General features: G+C 51.1%; 1 protein-coding gene and 1 long non-coding RNA gene across 6 annotated transcripts in view; both read right to left on the bottom strand.

The window, feature by feature from the left end:
- Positions 1-19,622, bottom strand: part of TRAPPC9 (trafficking protein particle complex subunit 9) — a 386,772-nt gene that overhangs the window by 320,986 nt on the left and 46,164 nt on the right. For all 5 annotated transcript variants that reach the window (XM_070382719.1, XM_070382718.1, XM_070382722.1 and 2 more), the window contains 3 exons: positions 19,061-19,186; positions 12,564-12,780; positions 8,286-8,429 (listed from right to left, as the gene is read on the bottom strand). In XM_070382719.1, coding sequence (XP_070238820.1) covers positions 8,286-8,429; positions 12,564-12,780; positions 19,061-19,186 — 487 coding nt within the window. The remainder of the gene's footprint in view (positions 1-8,285; positions 8,430-12,563; positions 12,781-19,060; positions 19,187-19,622) is intronic.
- On the bottom strand, positions 2,723-3,121 carry LOC138990770 (uncharacterized). The gene is made up of 2 exons (XR_011466870.1): positions 2,876-3,121; positions 2,723-2,778 (listed from the first exon to the last, which is right to left on the bottom strand). It is a non-coding gene; the product is annotated as an uncharacterized lncRNA (long non-coding RNA).

Here is a 19,622-nt window from a genome sequence, read left to right as displayed (position 1 = left end):
AGTGATAACAATTATGATGTACTGCGCATATATTACGTTTCAGGCTTTTATAAACATGTCTCCACCGCCTAAACCAGCAGAGCAAGGCAGACGTGATCCTCACTTTCCTAATGAGGACACAACGCAGAGAAAACAAGCAATTCCCTTTACCCAGCAGGTACTGAGCCCCTGTGAGCCAGACTTGTGCTAGGCTGGGGCCTGGGGGGGTAAAAAGTCACCATTCCAGCTGTCCCGCCTTTACACGTGGATCGCTACGGATAAACATCAGTTTTGGGAAGATCACCTTACGATCCGAGTAGAAGACAGAAGAGAGAGAGCGACTTGAGAGGCAAAGAGATGCCGTAGAATGTGTCGCCACATCCCCGACCAGGATGGCAGCCTGCCCCGGAGAGTGCACGCTGGCGCTTCATGCAGCAGACGGGGGGCAGGTGGTGGGGAAGCAGGCCTGCACTCCACTGCTGGAGAGCACGCACTGTGCAGACCACCACACCCCACGGGAGTAAAATGCTTTGAGAAGGTACAGAAGGCCCTTCTCAACACCACCCCAGGACGTTCTATCTTGCTTCGCCTAAAACTTGGCAAATTAGTATTTTTCCCATAACTAGTAAAAATGCACTAATATATTTGGGCTTTTGACATACTGATAGTTTTTCTTCACCTCATTATTTCACACGTGTGGTTTTTTCCTACTGAAAATGCATTTTATTAGCAGGTACTTATTATGCTGCCCTCCACGGCATTTATCTCTTCAACACACAACTAAAATGAAGTCAGAAGCTTCTCTTCATTTCTTCTGGGTTTTTGTTCAACTCCTTCTGCCCATTTCTGAACAAACAAAAGGGACTGTATAAACTGCAATGGAAACAAATTACAGCCCTTTATTGAAGAGCTCCCACCAGGCCTCGGTGACATAACAATTCATGTGCTCTGCCTCCCATCTCCTCCACCCAGGTGAAAAATGGAGCATATTAACCCAAAACCCCCGAAGAAACCATATATACCATCTGGGGGAACACGCAAGAGCATGAACATGTCAGGAATGGAAAGCAGGAAACTGAGGAATATCTGTCGCCGGAACAATACAAAAATTACAACCTTTGTCCTTGGGTGTGGATTTGGCTATTTGGTTCAAATAAGGCTTAGCCTTTGTGGGAAATATATTTTGAAAGAAAATAACGCTTGGAGAAGGAAATGGCAGTCCACTCCAGTATTCTTGCCTGGGAAATCCCACAGACAGACGGCCCTGGCGAGCGAGCTATACTGTCCACGGGGTCACGAAGAGTCGGACACGACCGAGAGGCTAAAACAACAACTTGTGGGAGATACACCCTGAAAGAAGATGACGCTCAGCCAACAGTTACCGCAGAATTTACGGGGCCGGTTCCAGGGCCCCACTGTGGCCCGGGAGCCTGCCTTTTACACAGAGGCCAGTGTGCTCTGCGGGAAACGGGCTTTGACAAGTAGACACTGTTGGTGGGAGCATGGTCTCAGTGAGGCCATTTCCGGCCTGTGTCTCTGTCTGAGACACAGCCTGCCTGCCTCCTGCTCCGAGATCGGCGCTCATCTCCAGAGAGCTCCTGGAGCCTGGGTCCTGAGGGCTCCCTAGCAAGAGGCACGGACAGAGAAGAGAAGGATGGTGCTGGCTGACCTCCATGGGAAGGACAAAGCCACCAGCACGCAGACAGTGGCAGAGGATGGCCGCAGGACAGGGAAAGCCCGGAGCAGGAGAAGTGACCCCGGGGCATCACTGACCATAACCAGAGGGGCGCGCCCCAGGCACGGAGCTGGGGATTGAAGGAGGGCTGCCTGGAGCAGCACCTGGGAAGGACTTCTCCCCCATCTCTAGGCCCCCAGGTACTTGGGGCTCAGGAGAAAAACATGGCAGCCTTGTGGGGGGCGCAGAGGAAGCAGGGCCTGCAGGAAAGAGCTGGTAACCCCCAACCCCACAGTGTGCCTCTGTGGGGGCACCCCTGGTAATCTGAGCAGCACGGTGCTGTATTGCGCTATACTGACCCGAATGACGCAAAGAGCGGACTCATTGGAAAAGGCCCTGAGGCTGGCAAAGATGCAGGGCAAGAGCGGGCGACAGAGGGTGAGATGGTTGGATGGCATCACCAACTCAATGGACATGAGTTTGAGCAAGCTCTGAGAGATGGTGAAGGACAGGGAAGCCAGGCAGGCTACAGTCCACGGGATCACAAAGAGTCAGACATGATGGAGCAACTGAACAGCAGCTGCATTTAGCCGCCTTGTTCCTTCCTACAAAACCCAAATGACACCTCCCAGGGGTAAAGAGGAAACCCCCCTCTTCCCAGGGACTTCCCTGGTGGCTCAGACGGTAAAGTGTCTGCCTACAATGCGGGAGACCCAGGTTCAGTCCCTGGGTTGGGAAGATCTCCTGGAGAAGGAAATGGCAACTCATTCCAGTATTCTTGCCTGGAAAATCCCATGGATGGTGGAACCTGGTAAGCTACAGTCCATGGGGTCACAAAGAGTCAGACACGACTGAGCGACTTCACTTTCACTTTCCCTCTTCCCGGCAGCTCAGCCCCTCACCCATAACTCAGCCTTGCTGCCCTGAGGGACCCGACTCTCCTGGAGAGGATTTATCAGAAAGGGAACTAGAGGGTCAGCCATAGAAACTGCCCACCTTGAGGAAAAGTCAGGACATGACCAGGAAGTGACAGATGGTGGGGATGGGGAGGTCCCAGCACAGACCCACCTGGAACCCAAGGCAGGAAGGCTGGCCATGTAAAAGACAGGTAAGAGAGCGATGTCCTGAGACAAGGGAAAAAAACAAAAATGAAAACCTTGACATGTTCAAGAAACCAAAGGACGGCCAGTGAGGGTCACATGCTGTGAGCTTTACACTCACTGTTAAACTCGCACATGGTAGGCTGAGCTGATCCTCTGTGATGTCAGATGTTCTCAAAGTTCAGCAACAGTTTCAAGCTTCATCCTATGCTACGGAGATTCATAAAGCGCTCACAGCAGACCGGCCCACTGCTCTCGGCTTTACCTCAGAAATAGGTGGAGCACTCTCGGGAGGCGTTCACCACCCCGGTGCATTACAGCACAGGGCAATGTGCCACAGATGCCATCCTCTGGACCGCAGCTAAGAGCTGGCTTCCGGGTGTGGCTTTGCCCTGAGTACCTGGGAGACCTTAGGCAAAGGGCTTAATTAGCATCTCAAAGCGTTACAGACCTCGCACAGGCACAGCGGCTGGACGCCACCTGCCTCCCAAGAAATGAGAAGCAAATGAGGCAAGCGACAGGGCTGTAAAAGAGCCTTGCATAAAAGAGATACAGTTAGTAAATGGGCACACGAAGCAAACGTCCAACCTCGCAAGTTGCCCAGAAAACAGAAATTAAAACAGTGAGGCAACGCCGTCTACACGCTCAATTGGCACAGTGCCACCGGCGGCACAATGCGGGCAGAGCTCTCAGGAGGCAACCCTGACACGCCTCAACAGCGATGCAAACGCTCAGGACGGCGGACCCAATCACCCTCCCCTGACAAACTCTCTCTCCTGCTCAAAGAGCTGAAGACGCTCACCACAGCATTCCCCATGACAGCAAAAATCAACCCAAAAGAGAAAGAACGCAAATGAAAGTGTTTATTTTTAACACATTCAACAGGCTGTGAGCACTGAAGTACGCCACTCACGAGCCCCAGGGGCTAAAACAACCACTAACAGGGCTTCTTTTCGACGTGATGAGATGTTTTAAAATTGACCATGACGATGGGTGCACGTCTGTGAATACACAGAAAAGCTGAAGTGCACGTTTTAAATGGATGAATTGTGCGGTCTTCAAATTAAGTCTCAACAGTTATTTTTTTAAAAAGGAAAAGCATTTATTATTGCTTTTCCCTTTTAAAAAATTACGCATTTAAAAAAGTGCATCAGTAATGCATTCAGCCATATATGGATGCCAGTACAAGCCACTAGAGACGAGAGAAAGAGCAAGTCAGACATATACCTACCTTCAGAGAGCCCGCAGCCTGTGTGGTGTGTGTTAGTTGCTCAGCTGTGTCCAACTCTTTTCGACCCCATGGACTATAGCCCACCAGGCTCCTCTGTCCATGGAATGCTCCAGGCAAGAATACTGGAATGGGTTGCCGTGCCCTTCTCCAGGGGATCTTCCCCACCCAGGGACCGCATTACCAGCAGATTCTTCACTGTCTGAGCCATCTGTAAACCCCACAGCCTGGGTGGGGAGCTTGCCAGGTCAGTAAGTGATTGAAATACAGTGGGCACACGTGCTCGGTGGCTGGGCACACACGACTCCAGTGAGGACACTCTGAAGGAAGGCGAGCTAGTCTTAAGGCATCAAGAAGTGGTGGCCACACTGAGCTGTGGAGGGTGAGCGCATGTCAGCCAAAGGGAAGAAGGAAAGCAGGAAGTGGGGAAGCACGAGGGAGAGGAGGAGGACGAGAAACCCAGGTGGACACACCACGCTTCCTTCATCCGCTAGTCAATGGGCATCAACGGACGGTTCCCACTCTTTGGCTCCGAGGGATGATGCCACTGTGCCCACTTGTCTCTGTGTAGACGTGTTTCCAAACCTCGGGAGCACGTGCCTAAGAGCAGAACTGCAGGGGCACGAGGCACGACTGCTCATGACCCACTTTCCTCCCCAGAATCCCAGGCAACAGAATCACCCAAACCACCGTGTCCTACATTCCCCAAAAAAGCCCAACATCCTAATTCCACCAGAACTGGAGAAAGTCCTCCTACCTGAAGCTACTCCTTCTGCTCAGTCTGCACTGCTGCTGCTGCTGCTAAGTCGCTTCAGTCGTGTCCGACTCTGTGCGATCCCAGAGATGGCAGCCCACAAAGCTCCCCCGTCCCTGGGATTCTCCAGGCAAGAACACTGGAGTGGGTTGTTGCCATTTCCTTCTCCAATGCATGAAAAGTGAAAAGTGAAAGGAAGTTGCTCAGTTGTGTCCGACTCTTCACGACCCCACGGACTGCAGCCCACCAGGCTCCTCCATCCATGGGATTTTCTAGGCAAGAGTACTGGAGTGGGGTGCCATCGCCGCTGGCAAACACCAATTTGCTCCTCAAGGTCAAGGTCATCTTTTTCATGGAACACTACCCAAACCACCCTTCCACCTCTGAAAAGAACTGCCAGTCCTCTGAGATGCTCCTACATCCTTACTTACAGGGACTCCTCTGGGCCGTAAGCACAGCATCCTCCCACATCCCACGCTCCTCACGTCAACCCCTGGTCCCAGCACCGCCCAGAGTACGCGCCTTGGACGACCTATACTGTGGATCCACCGGCAAAGACGATCCTTAAAGGATCGTCTACTACTTGAACTTGGGTGGATTTTTGGAGCATGTTTTTGTTTAAAAAGAGGAACACAAGCCAGGGTTTCAGGCAAACAATGAGCAAGAAATTCCCCTTCATCTTAAAAGTTTATTACAGATGCACTGAACACGCTAACGTACAGAATCACAGAGCAAGATCGAGAAAAGTGACTGAAGAGCAAAAATTAGGGATCTGACCACCCATTGAGCATTGACCTATTTCATAGTATCAGGTAAGATTAAAATTTCAAAGCTGACATGGATGGATTTTAGCATTTTAAGGTTAAATGTAAATTCTAACAAAGTCAGAGGTTTTGTCCTTTGGACTGTGAAGAAATTCACAGAATGTTTATTATGTTATAAATGGAGTTCTGTTTATTACTCAAAGTGGTTCTTCTTAAGGAAAAAATAAAAAAACCCTGTAAATCGGAACATACAAACCTTTCGAAACAGATAACACAGTAAGACATTTATTTATTAACATTTATTATATTCTTTTCTTTTTCATTATAGTTTATTATAAGATATTGAATATAGTACCCTGTGCTATTTATGTGGTAGGACCTGGTTGTTTATCTAGTTCATCAACTTTATCCCCATTTCCTTTCCCTTTTGGTAATCATAGGCTGTTTTCTGTGTCTATGAGTTTGTTCATTTTATAAACAAGTTCATTAACATTCATTACATCTTTAACACAGACATTTAAAATCACATTATCTGAAAATATATTAATTACAAATACTACTTGTATGCACCCTCACTTTACCTGAAACAATATTCAAACTCTACATCAATGTCTCTGGTACTATTAGGGACACTTTGGAATAAAATTTGTCATTAAAAAAGAAGAACCATTGGCCCCAGAACTCCTCCTATGAGTTCAGGAACACTAGCACAGACTGGAGGGGGACCCGTGAGGGACGGGGGGGGAGAACCCCAGATTGTGCCGTCTCTACCTGTAAACACCCAGACAGGTCCACACACAAGGAGGAGGCCAGTCCTCCATCCCGTATTCCATTTCAACACAGTGATCTTTAGAAATGTTAATTATCAACTCAGTGGATGGTGCCATGTGCGCTCTAGAAGGTCACCCAATCAATTAAAATATCTACCATTAAAACAGTAAAAAACTACCCCACGGTTTCTAACATCTGAGTTGTACAAATGAGAAAATGAAGGTTCAGAAAGAGTTTAATTGCTGATCTGAGGTCATGGTAATTAGAGTTCAGCTGAGTGGGAAGAACCCATGGCGCTCTGACTTCAGGCCGTGTCTAACACCACTACCCACAGGCCTCAGGAGGTGGCAGTCTGTTCACCGGGGTCAAATGTCCTGAGCTTCTCTGCCCTGGACCAGCATCTTTAGATCACTGATTAACATGACCTCAAATGGTCAGCAACCTCCTCCTCTCCTGGGGATCTGCGACAAAGGCCGCACACAAGGGGAGACCAACTGCAGGAGGACGGTTCCCCCAGGACAGGACAGAACGTGAGAAGGCGGCCCAGGGGAAGCGCAGACGCAGGGGAGTTTGCTGACAGGAGAGGGGCGGGGCGATGGGGGGCGGCGAGAACAGAGACCCGCCAGCTCAGGGAAAGCGCAGGGGCCACACAGCGCGGCTCACGGTCCCCCGGCGTAGGAGACCGTCCACCCCCCTGGGCACTGTGGGGGCAGGGTACCGAGTGAACCGGGACGAGCGGGAGAGGGGCCTGGTCCCGGGGCCGCTCAGAACCCTGAGGCTGAGAGCAAGGTCCGCTCAGCCTGCGGGCTGCACCAGGCAACACGTCTTCAGAGCTGCCAGCCCGGGAGGCTCCAGAAGCCGCAGGGGCCCAGTGGCAGGGGAGCAGCGCCCTTAACAAGCAAAAACTCACCCCCGCGAGCAACGGAGAGGCCCACCCAGCCCACGTCAGCCTCCAGGACCCCAGGGCCCTGCCTCGGCCTCTCTTCCTCCTCCCACTTCAGAGAGGCCACGTGCAGGCACTCCATACTGCCGAGCCCACCACAGCACATCGATACACGCAACCCACGGACAACACTCAACCAGAGACCACGGACGCCCCGAGGGGCGGCTGTCCACAGGGACCCCTCGGGCCGCCTGAAGTCCTAAACGGAAATCGAGAGCTACCCCACGCGGAGAAACGCACAAACAGCACCGAGCACGCTGAGCGCTCTCAGGACCTGGGAGACACAGCTCCAGGAGCCGAGGGAAGGACACCCACACCCCGCGTGCCCATGGAGCATCCCCACTCTCTGTAAGGAGGTGAGGACGCTGGGATGCTGGCAGAGACTGAGTAACTGAGCCGCCTGAGGCCTCGCTGGGGCCCCTGGGACAGAGGACGGTGCAGTGGCAGACAATGATGACTCCCTGGGGACTGACTCCAGGCAGGACCAACTTCCTGGGGACAGCGACAGGGTGGGACCCGGGCTGGAGATAGATGACTGCACGCGAAACCCAAAACACATGTGACCCCCAGGAAGCATGTAAGATGAAAAGATGCTGGAGGAAAGGACTAAGAAGAAAGCTGCCCTGACCTGTGGGCAAAGATACCCACAATCCCCCAGGAGTCTGGAAAGATGCTGCCCAGAAGGTGAGAAGCGACCAGAGGGGCACAGAGGGGCACTGGGCTCCAGGCATGTGTCCCATCTGGGTGCCAGGTACCACGTGGTCACTTTGTGAAAACTCACTGAGCAGAGTTCTTGTGAATCGTGCGCTTCTCCATGTAAATGTTACACTCTGATGTTTACGTTTCACAAGGCGCGGGAAAAGGCGAGGGAAGGCCATGCCAGAGGCCAAGCGCAGCAAAAAGAGCGGCAGCATGGGGCGGTGAGAGGTGCTCAGGGAGGAGCGGGCCCAGAAGACAGGGAGAGCCGGGGACACCGCCCACCCCATCTCCCGAGCTGGTGCCGACGGGGCTGGCACCAAGATGGCCCCGTCCCCCTCTCCTGGGAAACAACCAGAGTCTGAGCCCACTCACCTTGGTCTGACAAGAAGTCCAGCATAGTCTGCAGCAGGAAGGACAGGTGCCTGACAGAGAGGGCAGGGTTCCCCATTCTCCGGGACGCGTACACCAGCTCGTGCAGCAGACGCATCTGGACGGCAGCCCAGCCTCGGTGCGTGCCTACGAGGGAAGCCAAGGGACATCAGAGCGGGCCTCGAGGCGCACGGGCCACAGGGCAGCGCCAGGGCCCCTCGGGAGCCACCACAAAGACACACAATCTCTAAAACAACCCATTCTTAAATACTTATAATAAGGTTAGGACAAAAGATTATATTTTCAGTGGTATGTATTTGAGTTATAGCATACTTAATCCCCCAAGAAAATACTACTATTTGACGAGGCTTCATTAACAACAACCAAACACATAAAATTTAAAAATCACATTTCTCTAAAGTGTAAAAACAGAAAAGTGGAAAGCTAAATGAGAAAAGAATGGTTACCAACAAACTGTGCCCGCTCCCTCCAAAATAACTTAGTGTATCTGAAATTAGAGGTGGAAGAAATCGGTTGCACAGCCATCAAAAAGCATCTCTTTAGGTTCCCAGGACTTAACGTACAGCTGAGTGCCTATGCTGTTCACCCGAAACTATCTCGACACTGTCAACTGCCTACGCGTGCACGCATGCTCAGTCACTCAGTCGTGTCCGACTCTGTGACCCCATGGACTGTAGCCTGCCAGGCTCCTCTGTCCATAGGGTTCTCCTGGCAAGAATACTGGAGTGGGTTGCCATTTCCTCCTCCAGGGGATCTTCCTGACCCTGGGATCAAACTCAGGTCTCCTGCACTGGCAGGCAGATTCTTTATCAGTGAGCCACCTGGGAAGCCCGTTAATCTGTTAATGTTTTACACTGCTTCAATGTAAAACAAAAAGTTTAAAATAAAAAAAAACAAAAACACAAGATTTCAGAGATAATTATTTGTGTCCCTTTTGGCAACAGTCAGTGCTTTTAAATATTTTCCACCTTAAACTTCTTCATGAAGAAGATGTAGGGACAGGAATCACAATCAGTCGCCACCCAGCGTTGTGTGTCCAGGGAGCCTGGGGGGTAGCAGAAAGGCTGGGGTGAGACTTAAGACTCTAAGCAAAGGACACCCCCTGTCCTAGCCCCAAGCCCTGCCTACAGGGCTGACCGGCCCCTTCTGTGGATTTCCACCAAATCCTGCACTATCTTGTCCCACGGGCACTCTCTGGCAGGTACACTGAGTGCCTAAAGTTCGTGTCTTGGTTTCCTTCATCAGTCCATAACTTTCTCGGGAGCCAGGATGGCGCTGTATTCATCCAGGTACCCCAGTAAGAGGCCTGACACACAGCTGGCACTTAACAGGCTCGTGGGTCAAGTTGAAAGCCTGATGAAAGCCTGTTTTTCATACATGCCTACTTAAGTATATAGGCTAAAAGGACATGATTTCTAGGATTTGCTGTAAAAATATTTCGACAAAGAAATATTTAAGAACAAATTCTTAAAAGAAAAAGAAAGGTATGAATAAAGCAGATATGGCCAAATCTAATTATTTTAAAATATGGGTGATGGGCTCATTGTACTATTCTAATTTGTGTATATTTTAATTATTTCATAATAATTTTTAAGTTGCTGAATAACAATAATTATTGAGATTCTTAGAGCAGAGCAGACCTACCCACACACAAAAACCTTGATATCCTACCACTCCATCTCACAGAAAACCTTTCAAACAACAAGAGGGAAGGAGAGAAGGACAAGCCCCCTCAGTGTTTCCACGTTACCAGAGACCACAGGCTGATGCAAAAGAGATTCTGAAAAGGATGAAGAGGCTGAAATCCACGTCACGACTAACCCAGCCCGGATTTATAAATGACCCAACTTAACCCGCCTCTAGCACATCATGTCAATAATGGGGCACATATCACTTTGTAGATTTTCTTTTAATAGATAAGGATCCAATTCCCACCATAGGCAATTATGATAAGAGCATAAGTTTTCTTAACACCAAATAGCATACGTCATAATTTCTATGCAATTCAAATTGGTCCTATAAAAATCTGAATCTTTTTATCCTTAAGTCAGACTTGCAGCATATGAGCCAGTGATAAAATTTTCAACATTCTTGTATTCAAAAATTTCACCAATATGAGAGTTTATTACATCAACTACGGCCTTTTAAGGCAAACTCGTATGCCACTCTCTTTCCTAAGAGTTCCTGGGGAAAATTTAATCCCTCGTTCAGGAAAAGGCTAAGCAGAAGGTATGATCAAAAAAATCTTCGTACACAGAAGACAAATAAGATTAAAGTGATAATAAGCAGGCTGTTAAGCTGACAAATATACACAGTGCCCTTCTGTGTTCCTATCTCAACTTTCATACCAGCCAAGGAAAATCTTCAAGAAACAGAAAAACATTTCAGGTGCTGAGAATAAAGACAATCTCCCTTTTATTTGCAAGTATAGGGTGTTAGTAGATTTCCACTTAATTCTCTGAGAAATGTTTAAAGTGGTCCAGAGCAACAGTGAAGATGGGATTTAAAGTAACTTATTTCTTATAAAAAAAAAAATACAGCCAGCTGATTTTTATCATTTTTACTTTATTCAATCTCTTACCTCACCTCCCCAACCTCTTTCACAAAATGATGGTGAATGTCCCCTCCCAAAATATTAATAGAAGGCTAGATAAAAAGCACCAAATACAGGGAGGTGTGCTTGTTTGTTTCATTTTTCAAAAGAAACACGTTTTGTTCAAGTGATTTAAAAATTAAGATCAAGAAACAAACTCTGCTCAATAGATGGCGACAAGCACACGTCACGGAAGCCGCTCACCAGTTGTGTGCCCTCCGTGCGCGTGTTTGCGGGGACACCTGCGGGGGGACGCTGGGAGGGGCAAGGTCTCCGTCCTCACGGGCACACACCCTAGGGAGGGAGGTGGGTGCTAAACCATTGCCCACTGTCTTAATGTACTTACAATTCATGGGAAACGCGGCAAAAGAGGAACAGGAGTCAGTGACGAGGAAAATAGAGGGACTGTGTGTAGGTGTGGGACGACGGGGACACTCAGTGGAGACCTGCAGGATGCCCGGCAGGTGAGGGCAGAGGGGCGTCCAGAGGAGGGAGGGCGGGGGGAGCCCACAGCGGCCGCCGCACGCAGCCCAGGGCGTGCTCACTCCACAGTCAGCCTGCAGGGATGTGCAGGGATCACAGCAGGAGTCGCTGGAGAGCCCCTGCCCTCTGTACTGAAGCCTCCCACAAGCACACGAAAGGGGTTCCCGGGCCACCAGGACCCACAGCCCCCTCTCAGCATCCCGTTCCTGACTCCACGGGCGAGGACAGCCCCCAGTACAAAGACCACCAAGCAGGGCCCACCCCGGTCCCCCATCTGTAAGGAGAGAGGAGGAGCCAGATCGGCCTTCTCGGAATCACCTGAGGCTCCTCCATCACACAGGCCCCGTCTCAGCGCACACCCACCCCCGGCCCCAGCCCAGGAGGCGACAGGCTCAGAGCCCAGGGCACCGGGTCACGCAGAGGGCCAGCCAAGGGGGCCGTCAGCAGGGACAGGCCCCACAGGGAGGTTCTGGCTTCTGGCTGTGGGTCCCTTCAAGCCTCGGGCTCCAAGATGACATTCAGTTCAACACCACACAGTCTCGGGGCTCTGGCAGGCCAAGGACAGTCTGTGACCACAGTGGAGGGAGTCGAAGCAGCCCTGGGAGGCCAGTCAGGGGCCCACAGTGTGGGGGTGACTGCCGCCACCCTGAGGTTTCCACTGCCAAAGAGACACACTGGGCTGAAACCACAAGCTCACATCAACGCATCCAGAACTCAGGGTCCATCCAAAAGTGCCAACCATGACACACGCGCTCGCAAACCTTCGAGTCCACCTCACCTCTTGGGGGAACACAGAGGAAAAAGGAATCAGAGGAAGAGCAGGTGACAGGGCAGGTGAAAAGCATCTGTTGTGATTTCTGTTTGGGTGAGATAGTGAAAGATCTGGAAGAAAGTGCCACTGGATGAAATCAGACATGGCTGAGTGTCCTCAACACGTGGCACAGTGTCCAGCACAAAGCAAGAACCAAGACACGCCTGCTGGCAACTGACCTCCAGTTCTACCCAACCCCTGGCACTTAACACGCCACCAATGGCCGGGACCAAAGCCAGGGGCCGAGTTCAGGTTCAAAATTACCCGACCCACAGTATGAGCCTGACCACCAACACCATCCAAGACAAACAGCAGGTCTGCTTAATTTTTCATTCCGCATTAATTGGGGTGAAGTAACTCTCGGCTCCGGTACCTTTGTTGAAGTCCTGTGGGTCCAGTGACAGGCTGTAGCCAGGAAGTGTCTCCAGGAGCAGCTTGTAGCAGGCTCTCCAGCCAGGCTCCGAGATGCTTGGGGCCACGCACTGCATGGCAGCCACGCGCTTGAAGAAGGCGGACTTACGGTGGAACCCGATCAACTCGTAGAGCTCGGAGAGGATGCTGTAGCGCTGGATCTTCTCCTCCTCAGAGAGCTGAGGCATCAGAGGGAAGGAAAGAGCACATTAGAGAGCCTTCCAGGTGAAAAAGGGAAACAGACAATTTTTCATAAAACAGTGACCCGATGAAACATGAAGGCAAGGGGAAGCCTGCGTCAGCGCACTGACGCGGTAGGAGGCAGAGGCACAGACGGCTCCATGCGGAAGTGCCAAGGCCTTCTCTGCACCCCACGTCTCCACACTCACCCTGTCCTCTTGCTAAGAAGGCCCATATTCTCTGGGACAAAGGCATCTACTACTTAGAACATAAGACGCAGCGAAAGGAAAGAGAAAAAGAAAGGGAAAGACACTGGAATTTGGGCAGGAATTTTAAAACACATAACTTCTCAAAACACAAAATATATAGAACCAGAGAAAAGAAAATGAAATGTGAATAATAACCACACCAACTTTGGCCTGCACGGCTTACAAGAAGTTTTCTTTCATCCACGACCTAACCTAAGCACCACCTAACCCAGCCACCCTGTGATGGAGTGATGACAGCCTCCGTTTCTTAAGCACGACGACAAGCCAGCAGTGTAACCACTAGGTAAACAGCTCAGAGCTTTTCACAGCGGTAAGTGTCTGTGAGAGTCTGTGCACACATTTATTTACTTTGGGCCTCATCCTCAAAAAGGATATAAATCAATTTTTTTAAACACAATTTAGCAACAATAATGACAAAAAGACAAAAATGAAGGTGAGGAGAAAATGGGGACTTAATATTTAGATGAAACGAGGGCCAGGTGAAGCAGGGGTAATTAACAGAGGCGACGGCAGACGCAGCTCGGAGGACCCCGGCGGCTGAAGCAAGAAGCAAGATGGCGAGCTGCAGGAGCCAGAGGGCCTGTGGGGTACACAGCTGCTGTGCGTCCCGCGTGGGAAAGTGCGACCCCTCCTTCTCCCGTCGAGCACCCTCCCAGACCCCCGGCGGCTCAGGCCTGGTGGTGCTGAACATAGCAAGCACAGCCCGGGGCACTGCTCTCTGCTTTCCTTTCCCACCAGCCGTCTCCCCGTCTCGTCGCTGCTCCGGCCTGCATACCGAGGCCTGGGGTTCCAGTGTAAGGATGGAGGCAGCCCGCACCCCAGCCTGCAGGCAGCTCACCCGGCAGGCCCCCCGGTCCTGCCCGTTTCTCCAGTGTGTGGACTTCCCTCCAAGACAGACTCCCTCCTCCTCAGGTCCCCACAAAACTCCTCTCTCCCAAATATGAGGACCTCAAGCCATATTCCTAACTCCTGTTCAAGCAGAAACTCTAGCTCCCTCTCTCTTCACCTTCTCCAACAAAGACCCTGACTTTCCTCCCTCCCCATGCAACCCCTCCTTTCTCTGTGAGGACCGCACACACGTCCTGAGGCCAGGCGCCCTGCTGGCTGGGACGGAGCTGTTTCGTCTAACCTGAGCTGCATCCTTACACTGGCCCCCTTCTGTCTCAGAAAGCCTTTCCTGAGCCTCCCACCCCTCTGATTCTGAGCTTAAATCGACAAAGTTCCGAGGTTACCATTATGTGCATATCTACTGGGTTTTTGCTAGGTTTCCTTAGCAACAGCCTCATTAAGAAACTGCATCAAGAACTTTAAAGAGTCTATTCTTACATCTGAGCGGAGTAGCCCGCAGAAAATGCAAATGGCTTTGAAGAGAAAATTAACCAGGGACCAAGAGGCCACAGGTTCTAATCAACAGTGTCACGAGCTGAAATGTTCTCAAACGGCTCAGTCGTTCCTGAACATCAGGCCTGCAGGAGGTGCCGGGATGAGTGTCACTGGTCCGGGAGCAAGCTCCCAAGGCTGGAAGGGACTGGGCTTCTCGCTAGTTTTCCAAACAATTCCTTACCACCTCTTTCTCTTGTGGTCACTTAGGTTTCCTACTAATGAAGAAAATTATCTTCAGTCATCGGGTTGTTTGGAAGAAGCTACAGGATACAGTTCACAGAGCCTGGACTTTGCAGCCACAGCAAACTAGGTTTGAAGAAGACCAGTGGTGGCACTGCCAAGGCCTGCATGCAAACTCCTGGCCTTTATTTCCTCCTCTCTAAAAGGGTTCGGGGGCCTCCCTGGTAACTCAGCGGTGAAGAATCCACCTGCCAATGCAGGAGACACGAGTTCAATCCCTGGTCCAGGAAGATCCCACGTGCCACAGAGCAGCTGAGCCCGTTAGCCACAACTACTGAGCCCCTGCTCTAGAGGCCGGAGTGACAGCTACCAAAGCCTGCTCTGGTAACACAGGCTTTGTCCTTCTGTCTTTGTCTGGTAACAGAACTTGTTTTACTAAGATTAACACCAGGGCAGCCCCAACTAGAAAGTTCCCCAGCCCCGCAGGGCAAGGTATGCTCTTTTTCTCTGCAGAACTGACGACAGTTCGTGCTCATTTGTTTTCACGTTTATCTATTAATACCCATGTCCCCCTATGGACATTGTGCTTGAGCAGTACAGAAACCCTACGGAATATAAATAAAACCTATGGAATATTCTTAGGCGACAAGCCTGGTGCCTGGCCTCCAGTACAGAATGGAGGGAAGGGAAAAGCCAAATGAGCACACTTTACCGAGGCCCCTGCACCTGAAATTATGATCTGACTTGGGACAGATGACCAAGTCTTCTTTACTCTGAGGCTCCTCTTCCAACGATGAGAATAAACACACTTAGCACAAGCGGCTACAAGGACTGAAGGAAATAACCAAATTCACAGCCTAGTCAAGAGTCTGCTAGTGGGTCCTCCACAAACAGGAGCAGCCCTTCCTGCTCTGACACATCACCGGTGGGCAGACAGTGAACGCTTCCTAAGCGCCCAGCGGTGGGAAGCGCTCTACATGTGTTATAATCCCATTGACAATTCACAGTATATCCAGGAAGAAGTGAATATAGTCATACCCATTTTACAGATTCACAAACAGGCTAAAGGAAGCCACCTCCCAGTCCAGGGTCACACGAAGAGGAAACAGCAATTGGAACCTGACTCTGGCTGTAAGGTTCACACTCCTCTCTCCCTTCACCCTGAACACCTGCAGGTGAGACCTACAGGGCCGCTACACAAATCTGTAGCCAGCTCTCAGACTCCAAGCTCGCAGCTCTTTGTCGATGCTAATGCCCATGAACCACTCCCGTAAACAACTGAAGACAAGACAGGTGGATCCACGCTCCTGCTCACAAAGAGGAATCCTGCCTAGAACCCTCCTGGAACACGCAGAAACCCTTCCCAACACCAGCAGACCCAAAGGGATTTTCAGTTTTCGCATCTGCATGGGGCTTCTTCAGGCAGAAGGCACCTGCAATAATGCCCTCTCGGTTCTTTTCAGAGTGTCCACATCAGGCAACAGGAGTCGCAGGACTGACCCATCAGGAGGAGACACCTGATCGAGAACCAAAAGCTCACCCTGGTTCAGGAAAACCCAGGCCGCTCCTGTTTGTCACTGTCATTGTAAAGTCTCACCAGAACTCACCACTGTGCTGTCTGCTCATCAGGCAACCACACACGGAGATGAGCCAACTCCAGCAAAGCGGCGAGCCGGGGAGAGCTCCACAGGCCCACGCCCGCCACCGCAAGGCCGGCCGCTGGCCCTCTGCACGGCTCTGCTGACCCCTAGTGTTCTACGAAGACCAGGCCCATAGAGGAGGGCTGTTCCCAGCAGGTGCAAATTTCTACATGCTAAACAAAAGCACGTTACCTTATAAAACACGCTGTGTTATACCCACTTGTGGGAAGAGCCTCGCCGAGAGCCCAAATGTACAACATGAATTTGCAAAGGCAACTCAGGTCCATAAGGGCAAGCAAGTCTTAAGACACAAAGTCTGCCAAGTGCTCCCCACAGCCGACCCTCGACCAGCCTGCCTGCAGCTCTGCAGCCTGCTCTCAGTGTCCATTCAAAACCACCCATCCCCTCCTCCACCAGGCACGACAGACATCCCTCCACCGCCTCCAGCCGCAGTGTGTAAGGGTGGCTGCTGAGCAGCTCTGCACGATGACGCTGGACAGGGCTGGACACAGAGTGTGTGAGCCAAACTGCTCCTTCAGGTCACCGTGAGTTTGCCATCCCATCATTTTACAGATGAAAATACAGAGATATGGAGGGATTCTGCTGTAAGTGCAAAGCGGGGTCCATGCACAAGCCCATGACCCTGTCCTCCAGCACGATGCCCCAGCTGGGTCCACACATCCTTAGGGTTCCTTCGTGCCTGCCTGACGAATCTACGCATCTTTACTTTCGCTCATGACCTACGATCAGTCTGCCTTTTAAGCATCTTTTCCACCTACTGTCCTTCAGAAAGAAGGCCACTCAGGCCACAGAGGGACTTCTGGCTCCCCAAGCTCCAAGCTCGAGCCCAGTCATGCCTTTGCACCTGGCACCCTGCTCGGGGGCTCTTCGGCTGCTGTGGATGGGTCACTTCCTCTCTTCACAGGGAGACCCCTCGGGAGAGCCCTCATCTTGCCCTCAGCACAGGTCCCAGGACTGCACCCTGAGCTGTCCCACTGGGGCTGTGTGTGCCCAGGGCTGCTCCCTGGACGGCAACCTCAGAGCCAGGAATCACGCCTGCTCATCCCTACAAACGCACTGCCCGGCCCAGGGCTCACGCCCCACAGTCACCCAGAAACCGCGGTGAGTGGTCACCCAACCCAGACGTCCGTTCATCTGCCGGTGCTGCCGACCGCTAGCTTCCACCCTTCCCCATCAAGCGGTGGGTTTTCGCTTTTCCTGCCCGTCTTTACCAGAAACCTCAAGCTTTTCTGAGAAGGGACAGAGAGGCTGAGTAATTCACTCGGGGGACAAAACCCAGACTCAGGTCCCAGCCATGTGTATTCCCAGTCCCTGTGCTTAACTCTTACACTAAAATATTCAACGTTTTATAGATTGTAGTTATAAATATGTGAGGTATCAAAATACACATGAGCAGAATACATATCAACTCTAAGACGTTCATTAACTCCACGGCTTTGTTTCTATTTTATTTCTATTTAAAAATTAAGAAGCTCTGCAGTCAATATGGCAAAACATTAACGTGCTAAGCCTCTGTGACAGAGGCCTGCCGTTCTCTCTTACATGTTCAGAATGCAAAATGATGTTGAAGTCTCTCTCCCTTCCCTCCCTGACTCCCCTCTGTCTCACCTGAGTCCCCCAGACCCACATGTTTAAGCCTTTTAATTACACACCTGACTCCATCAGCTTGCCCCCCAAACTCCCTCTGCAGAGTCTCTTCTCTGAACACAGCATGGCCATCACTTACCTGACTAATCAAGCCAGAAACCTGGGCAGTACTCCGTCTGGCCCTCACATAGGTCACTAATTCCTTCCTTTCACCGAAACACGTCCTCAATCTGTTGACTTTTTCCCATTGACCACCCCACCACACTCCAGTGCAGCCACCTACATCCCCTACATCCCCTCAAGAGCTCCAGGCTGGTCTCCCCCACCACGCTCACCCTGCTCCAGACAAAGGTGGGGGTCCCATCATCCCTGCGCTTTTAAGGCCTTTCTGTTGAAACCCACTGTTGTTAGGATAAACTCCAAGTTCTTCACCTGGTGAGCATCCACCTTTGCCACGAAGTGTCGGCACAGTGAGAGCAGGTTCTGCCCCCCACCTCTAGGCGTGCCCGGAGCACGGTGCCGGGCTGCGCGAGATCTGCTCGAGGACAGCCACCTGGGTCCTCACCCTAGCCGTGGGCCCCTAAGCAAACTGCTTCACTTTTCCGTCTTGGCGGCCCTGGCCATAAAAATCCAAAGTGGACTAGAAAGACCATAGATGTTTAGCTGCATTATTGATTTGGGGGTTTTGCATTAGCAATCTGCAACTAAACATTCTGGTGATCCTATCTCATTAAAAACACACCCAGATCCAGGTCATACATGTGGGAGGCCCGCGGTGTACAACAACACACCCAGAGCCAGGTCATACGTGTGGGAGGCCTGCGGTGTACAACGAGCTGTATGAAGTCCTTTCACACACTTCATATTTTATAACATGAACAACCCAGACAGGGTCACAACTGCAATCGCGTCAAGTGACCAAAAAAGAGGCATCAAAGCTTGGCCAAGGCTGCAAAGCTGTTAACGGCACAGTTCTCTCTCCAATCAAAAAAAAAGTTTTAAAAGAACAAAATTTTGAATTTTGAAAGTAAAAGACCATAATATAAAGAAGTAAAACAGCTCCCTTTATCAGGGTTTCAAGTTCTGACTCCAGGGTCTTGACCACACTGAATCCTAGCACAGCAAAACCAGACGGACTTGTGAAAAAGCTCCAGGAGAACTGCGCTAAGCCCTCCACGTGGAGGCGGACACACACCCACCTGCCGAAGGTTAATGTAAACCGCGTTCTGGAGAAATTCCGACGCTTCCATGCTGCGCTTCTGAATGGCGAGGACACGAACGGCCTTGACACACGCTTCTAACTCAATCACCCCAGCGTTCTTATACTGTAGGGTCAAAAGAGAAGAGAGAGGTTTCTGTCGCGTCGTGCAGGCTGCACCCGGGGACTCGGTGACATTGAGCAGCACCTCCCCAGCGCGAGGACCCACAGCACAGCCCAGCCAAGTTTGTGCTTGAGAAAGGCTATCCTAACTCCTGGGGGCAAAAGAGGCTGGAGGGATTGAGTGAGCCTATAAACGCACATATACATATGTCAGCATTCCTTCGAGTAATACAACCAACACTAGCTGGCTATTTTACAGAATTTCAAAACACTGTGCATGGAGACTCCACTGCTCGTTTCCTCTTGGCTCCTGTGCTCTTAGGCTCTCTCACAGCTGCAGCTTTGAGGCAGGAGCTGTCAGCTCACGTCCTCTGTCGCAGAAGTCCTGGCTCCCTGTGTCACTGTGTCTGTCCGCTCAGCGCGCTGGATGTGTGTCTACT

This window comes from Bos mutus, chromosome 14 (assembly GCF_027580195.1).
Source record: "Bos mutus isolate GX-2022 chromosome 14, NWIPB_WYAK_1.1, whole genome shotgun sequence".
Classification (NCBI taxonomy): domain Eukaryota; kingdom Metazoa; phylum Chordata; class Mammalia; order Artiodactyla; family Bovidae; genus Bos; species Bos mutus.
Note: the sequence above shows the minus strand (reverse complement) of the source record. Positions and strands in the feature narration are given on the sequence as shown.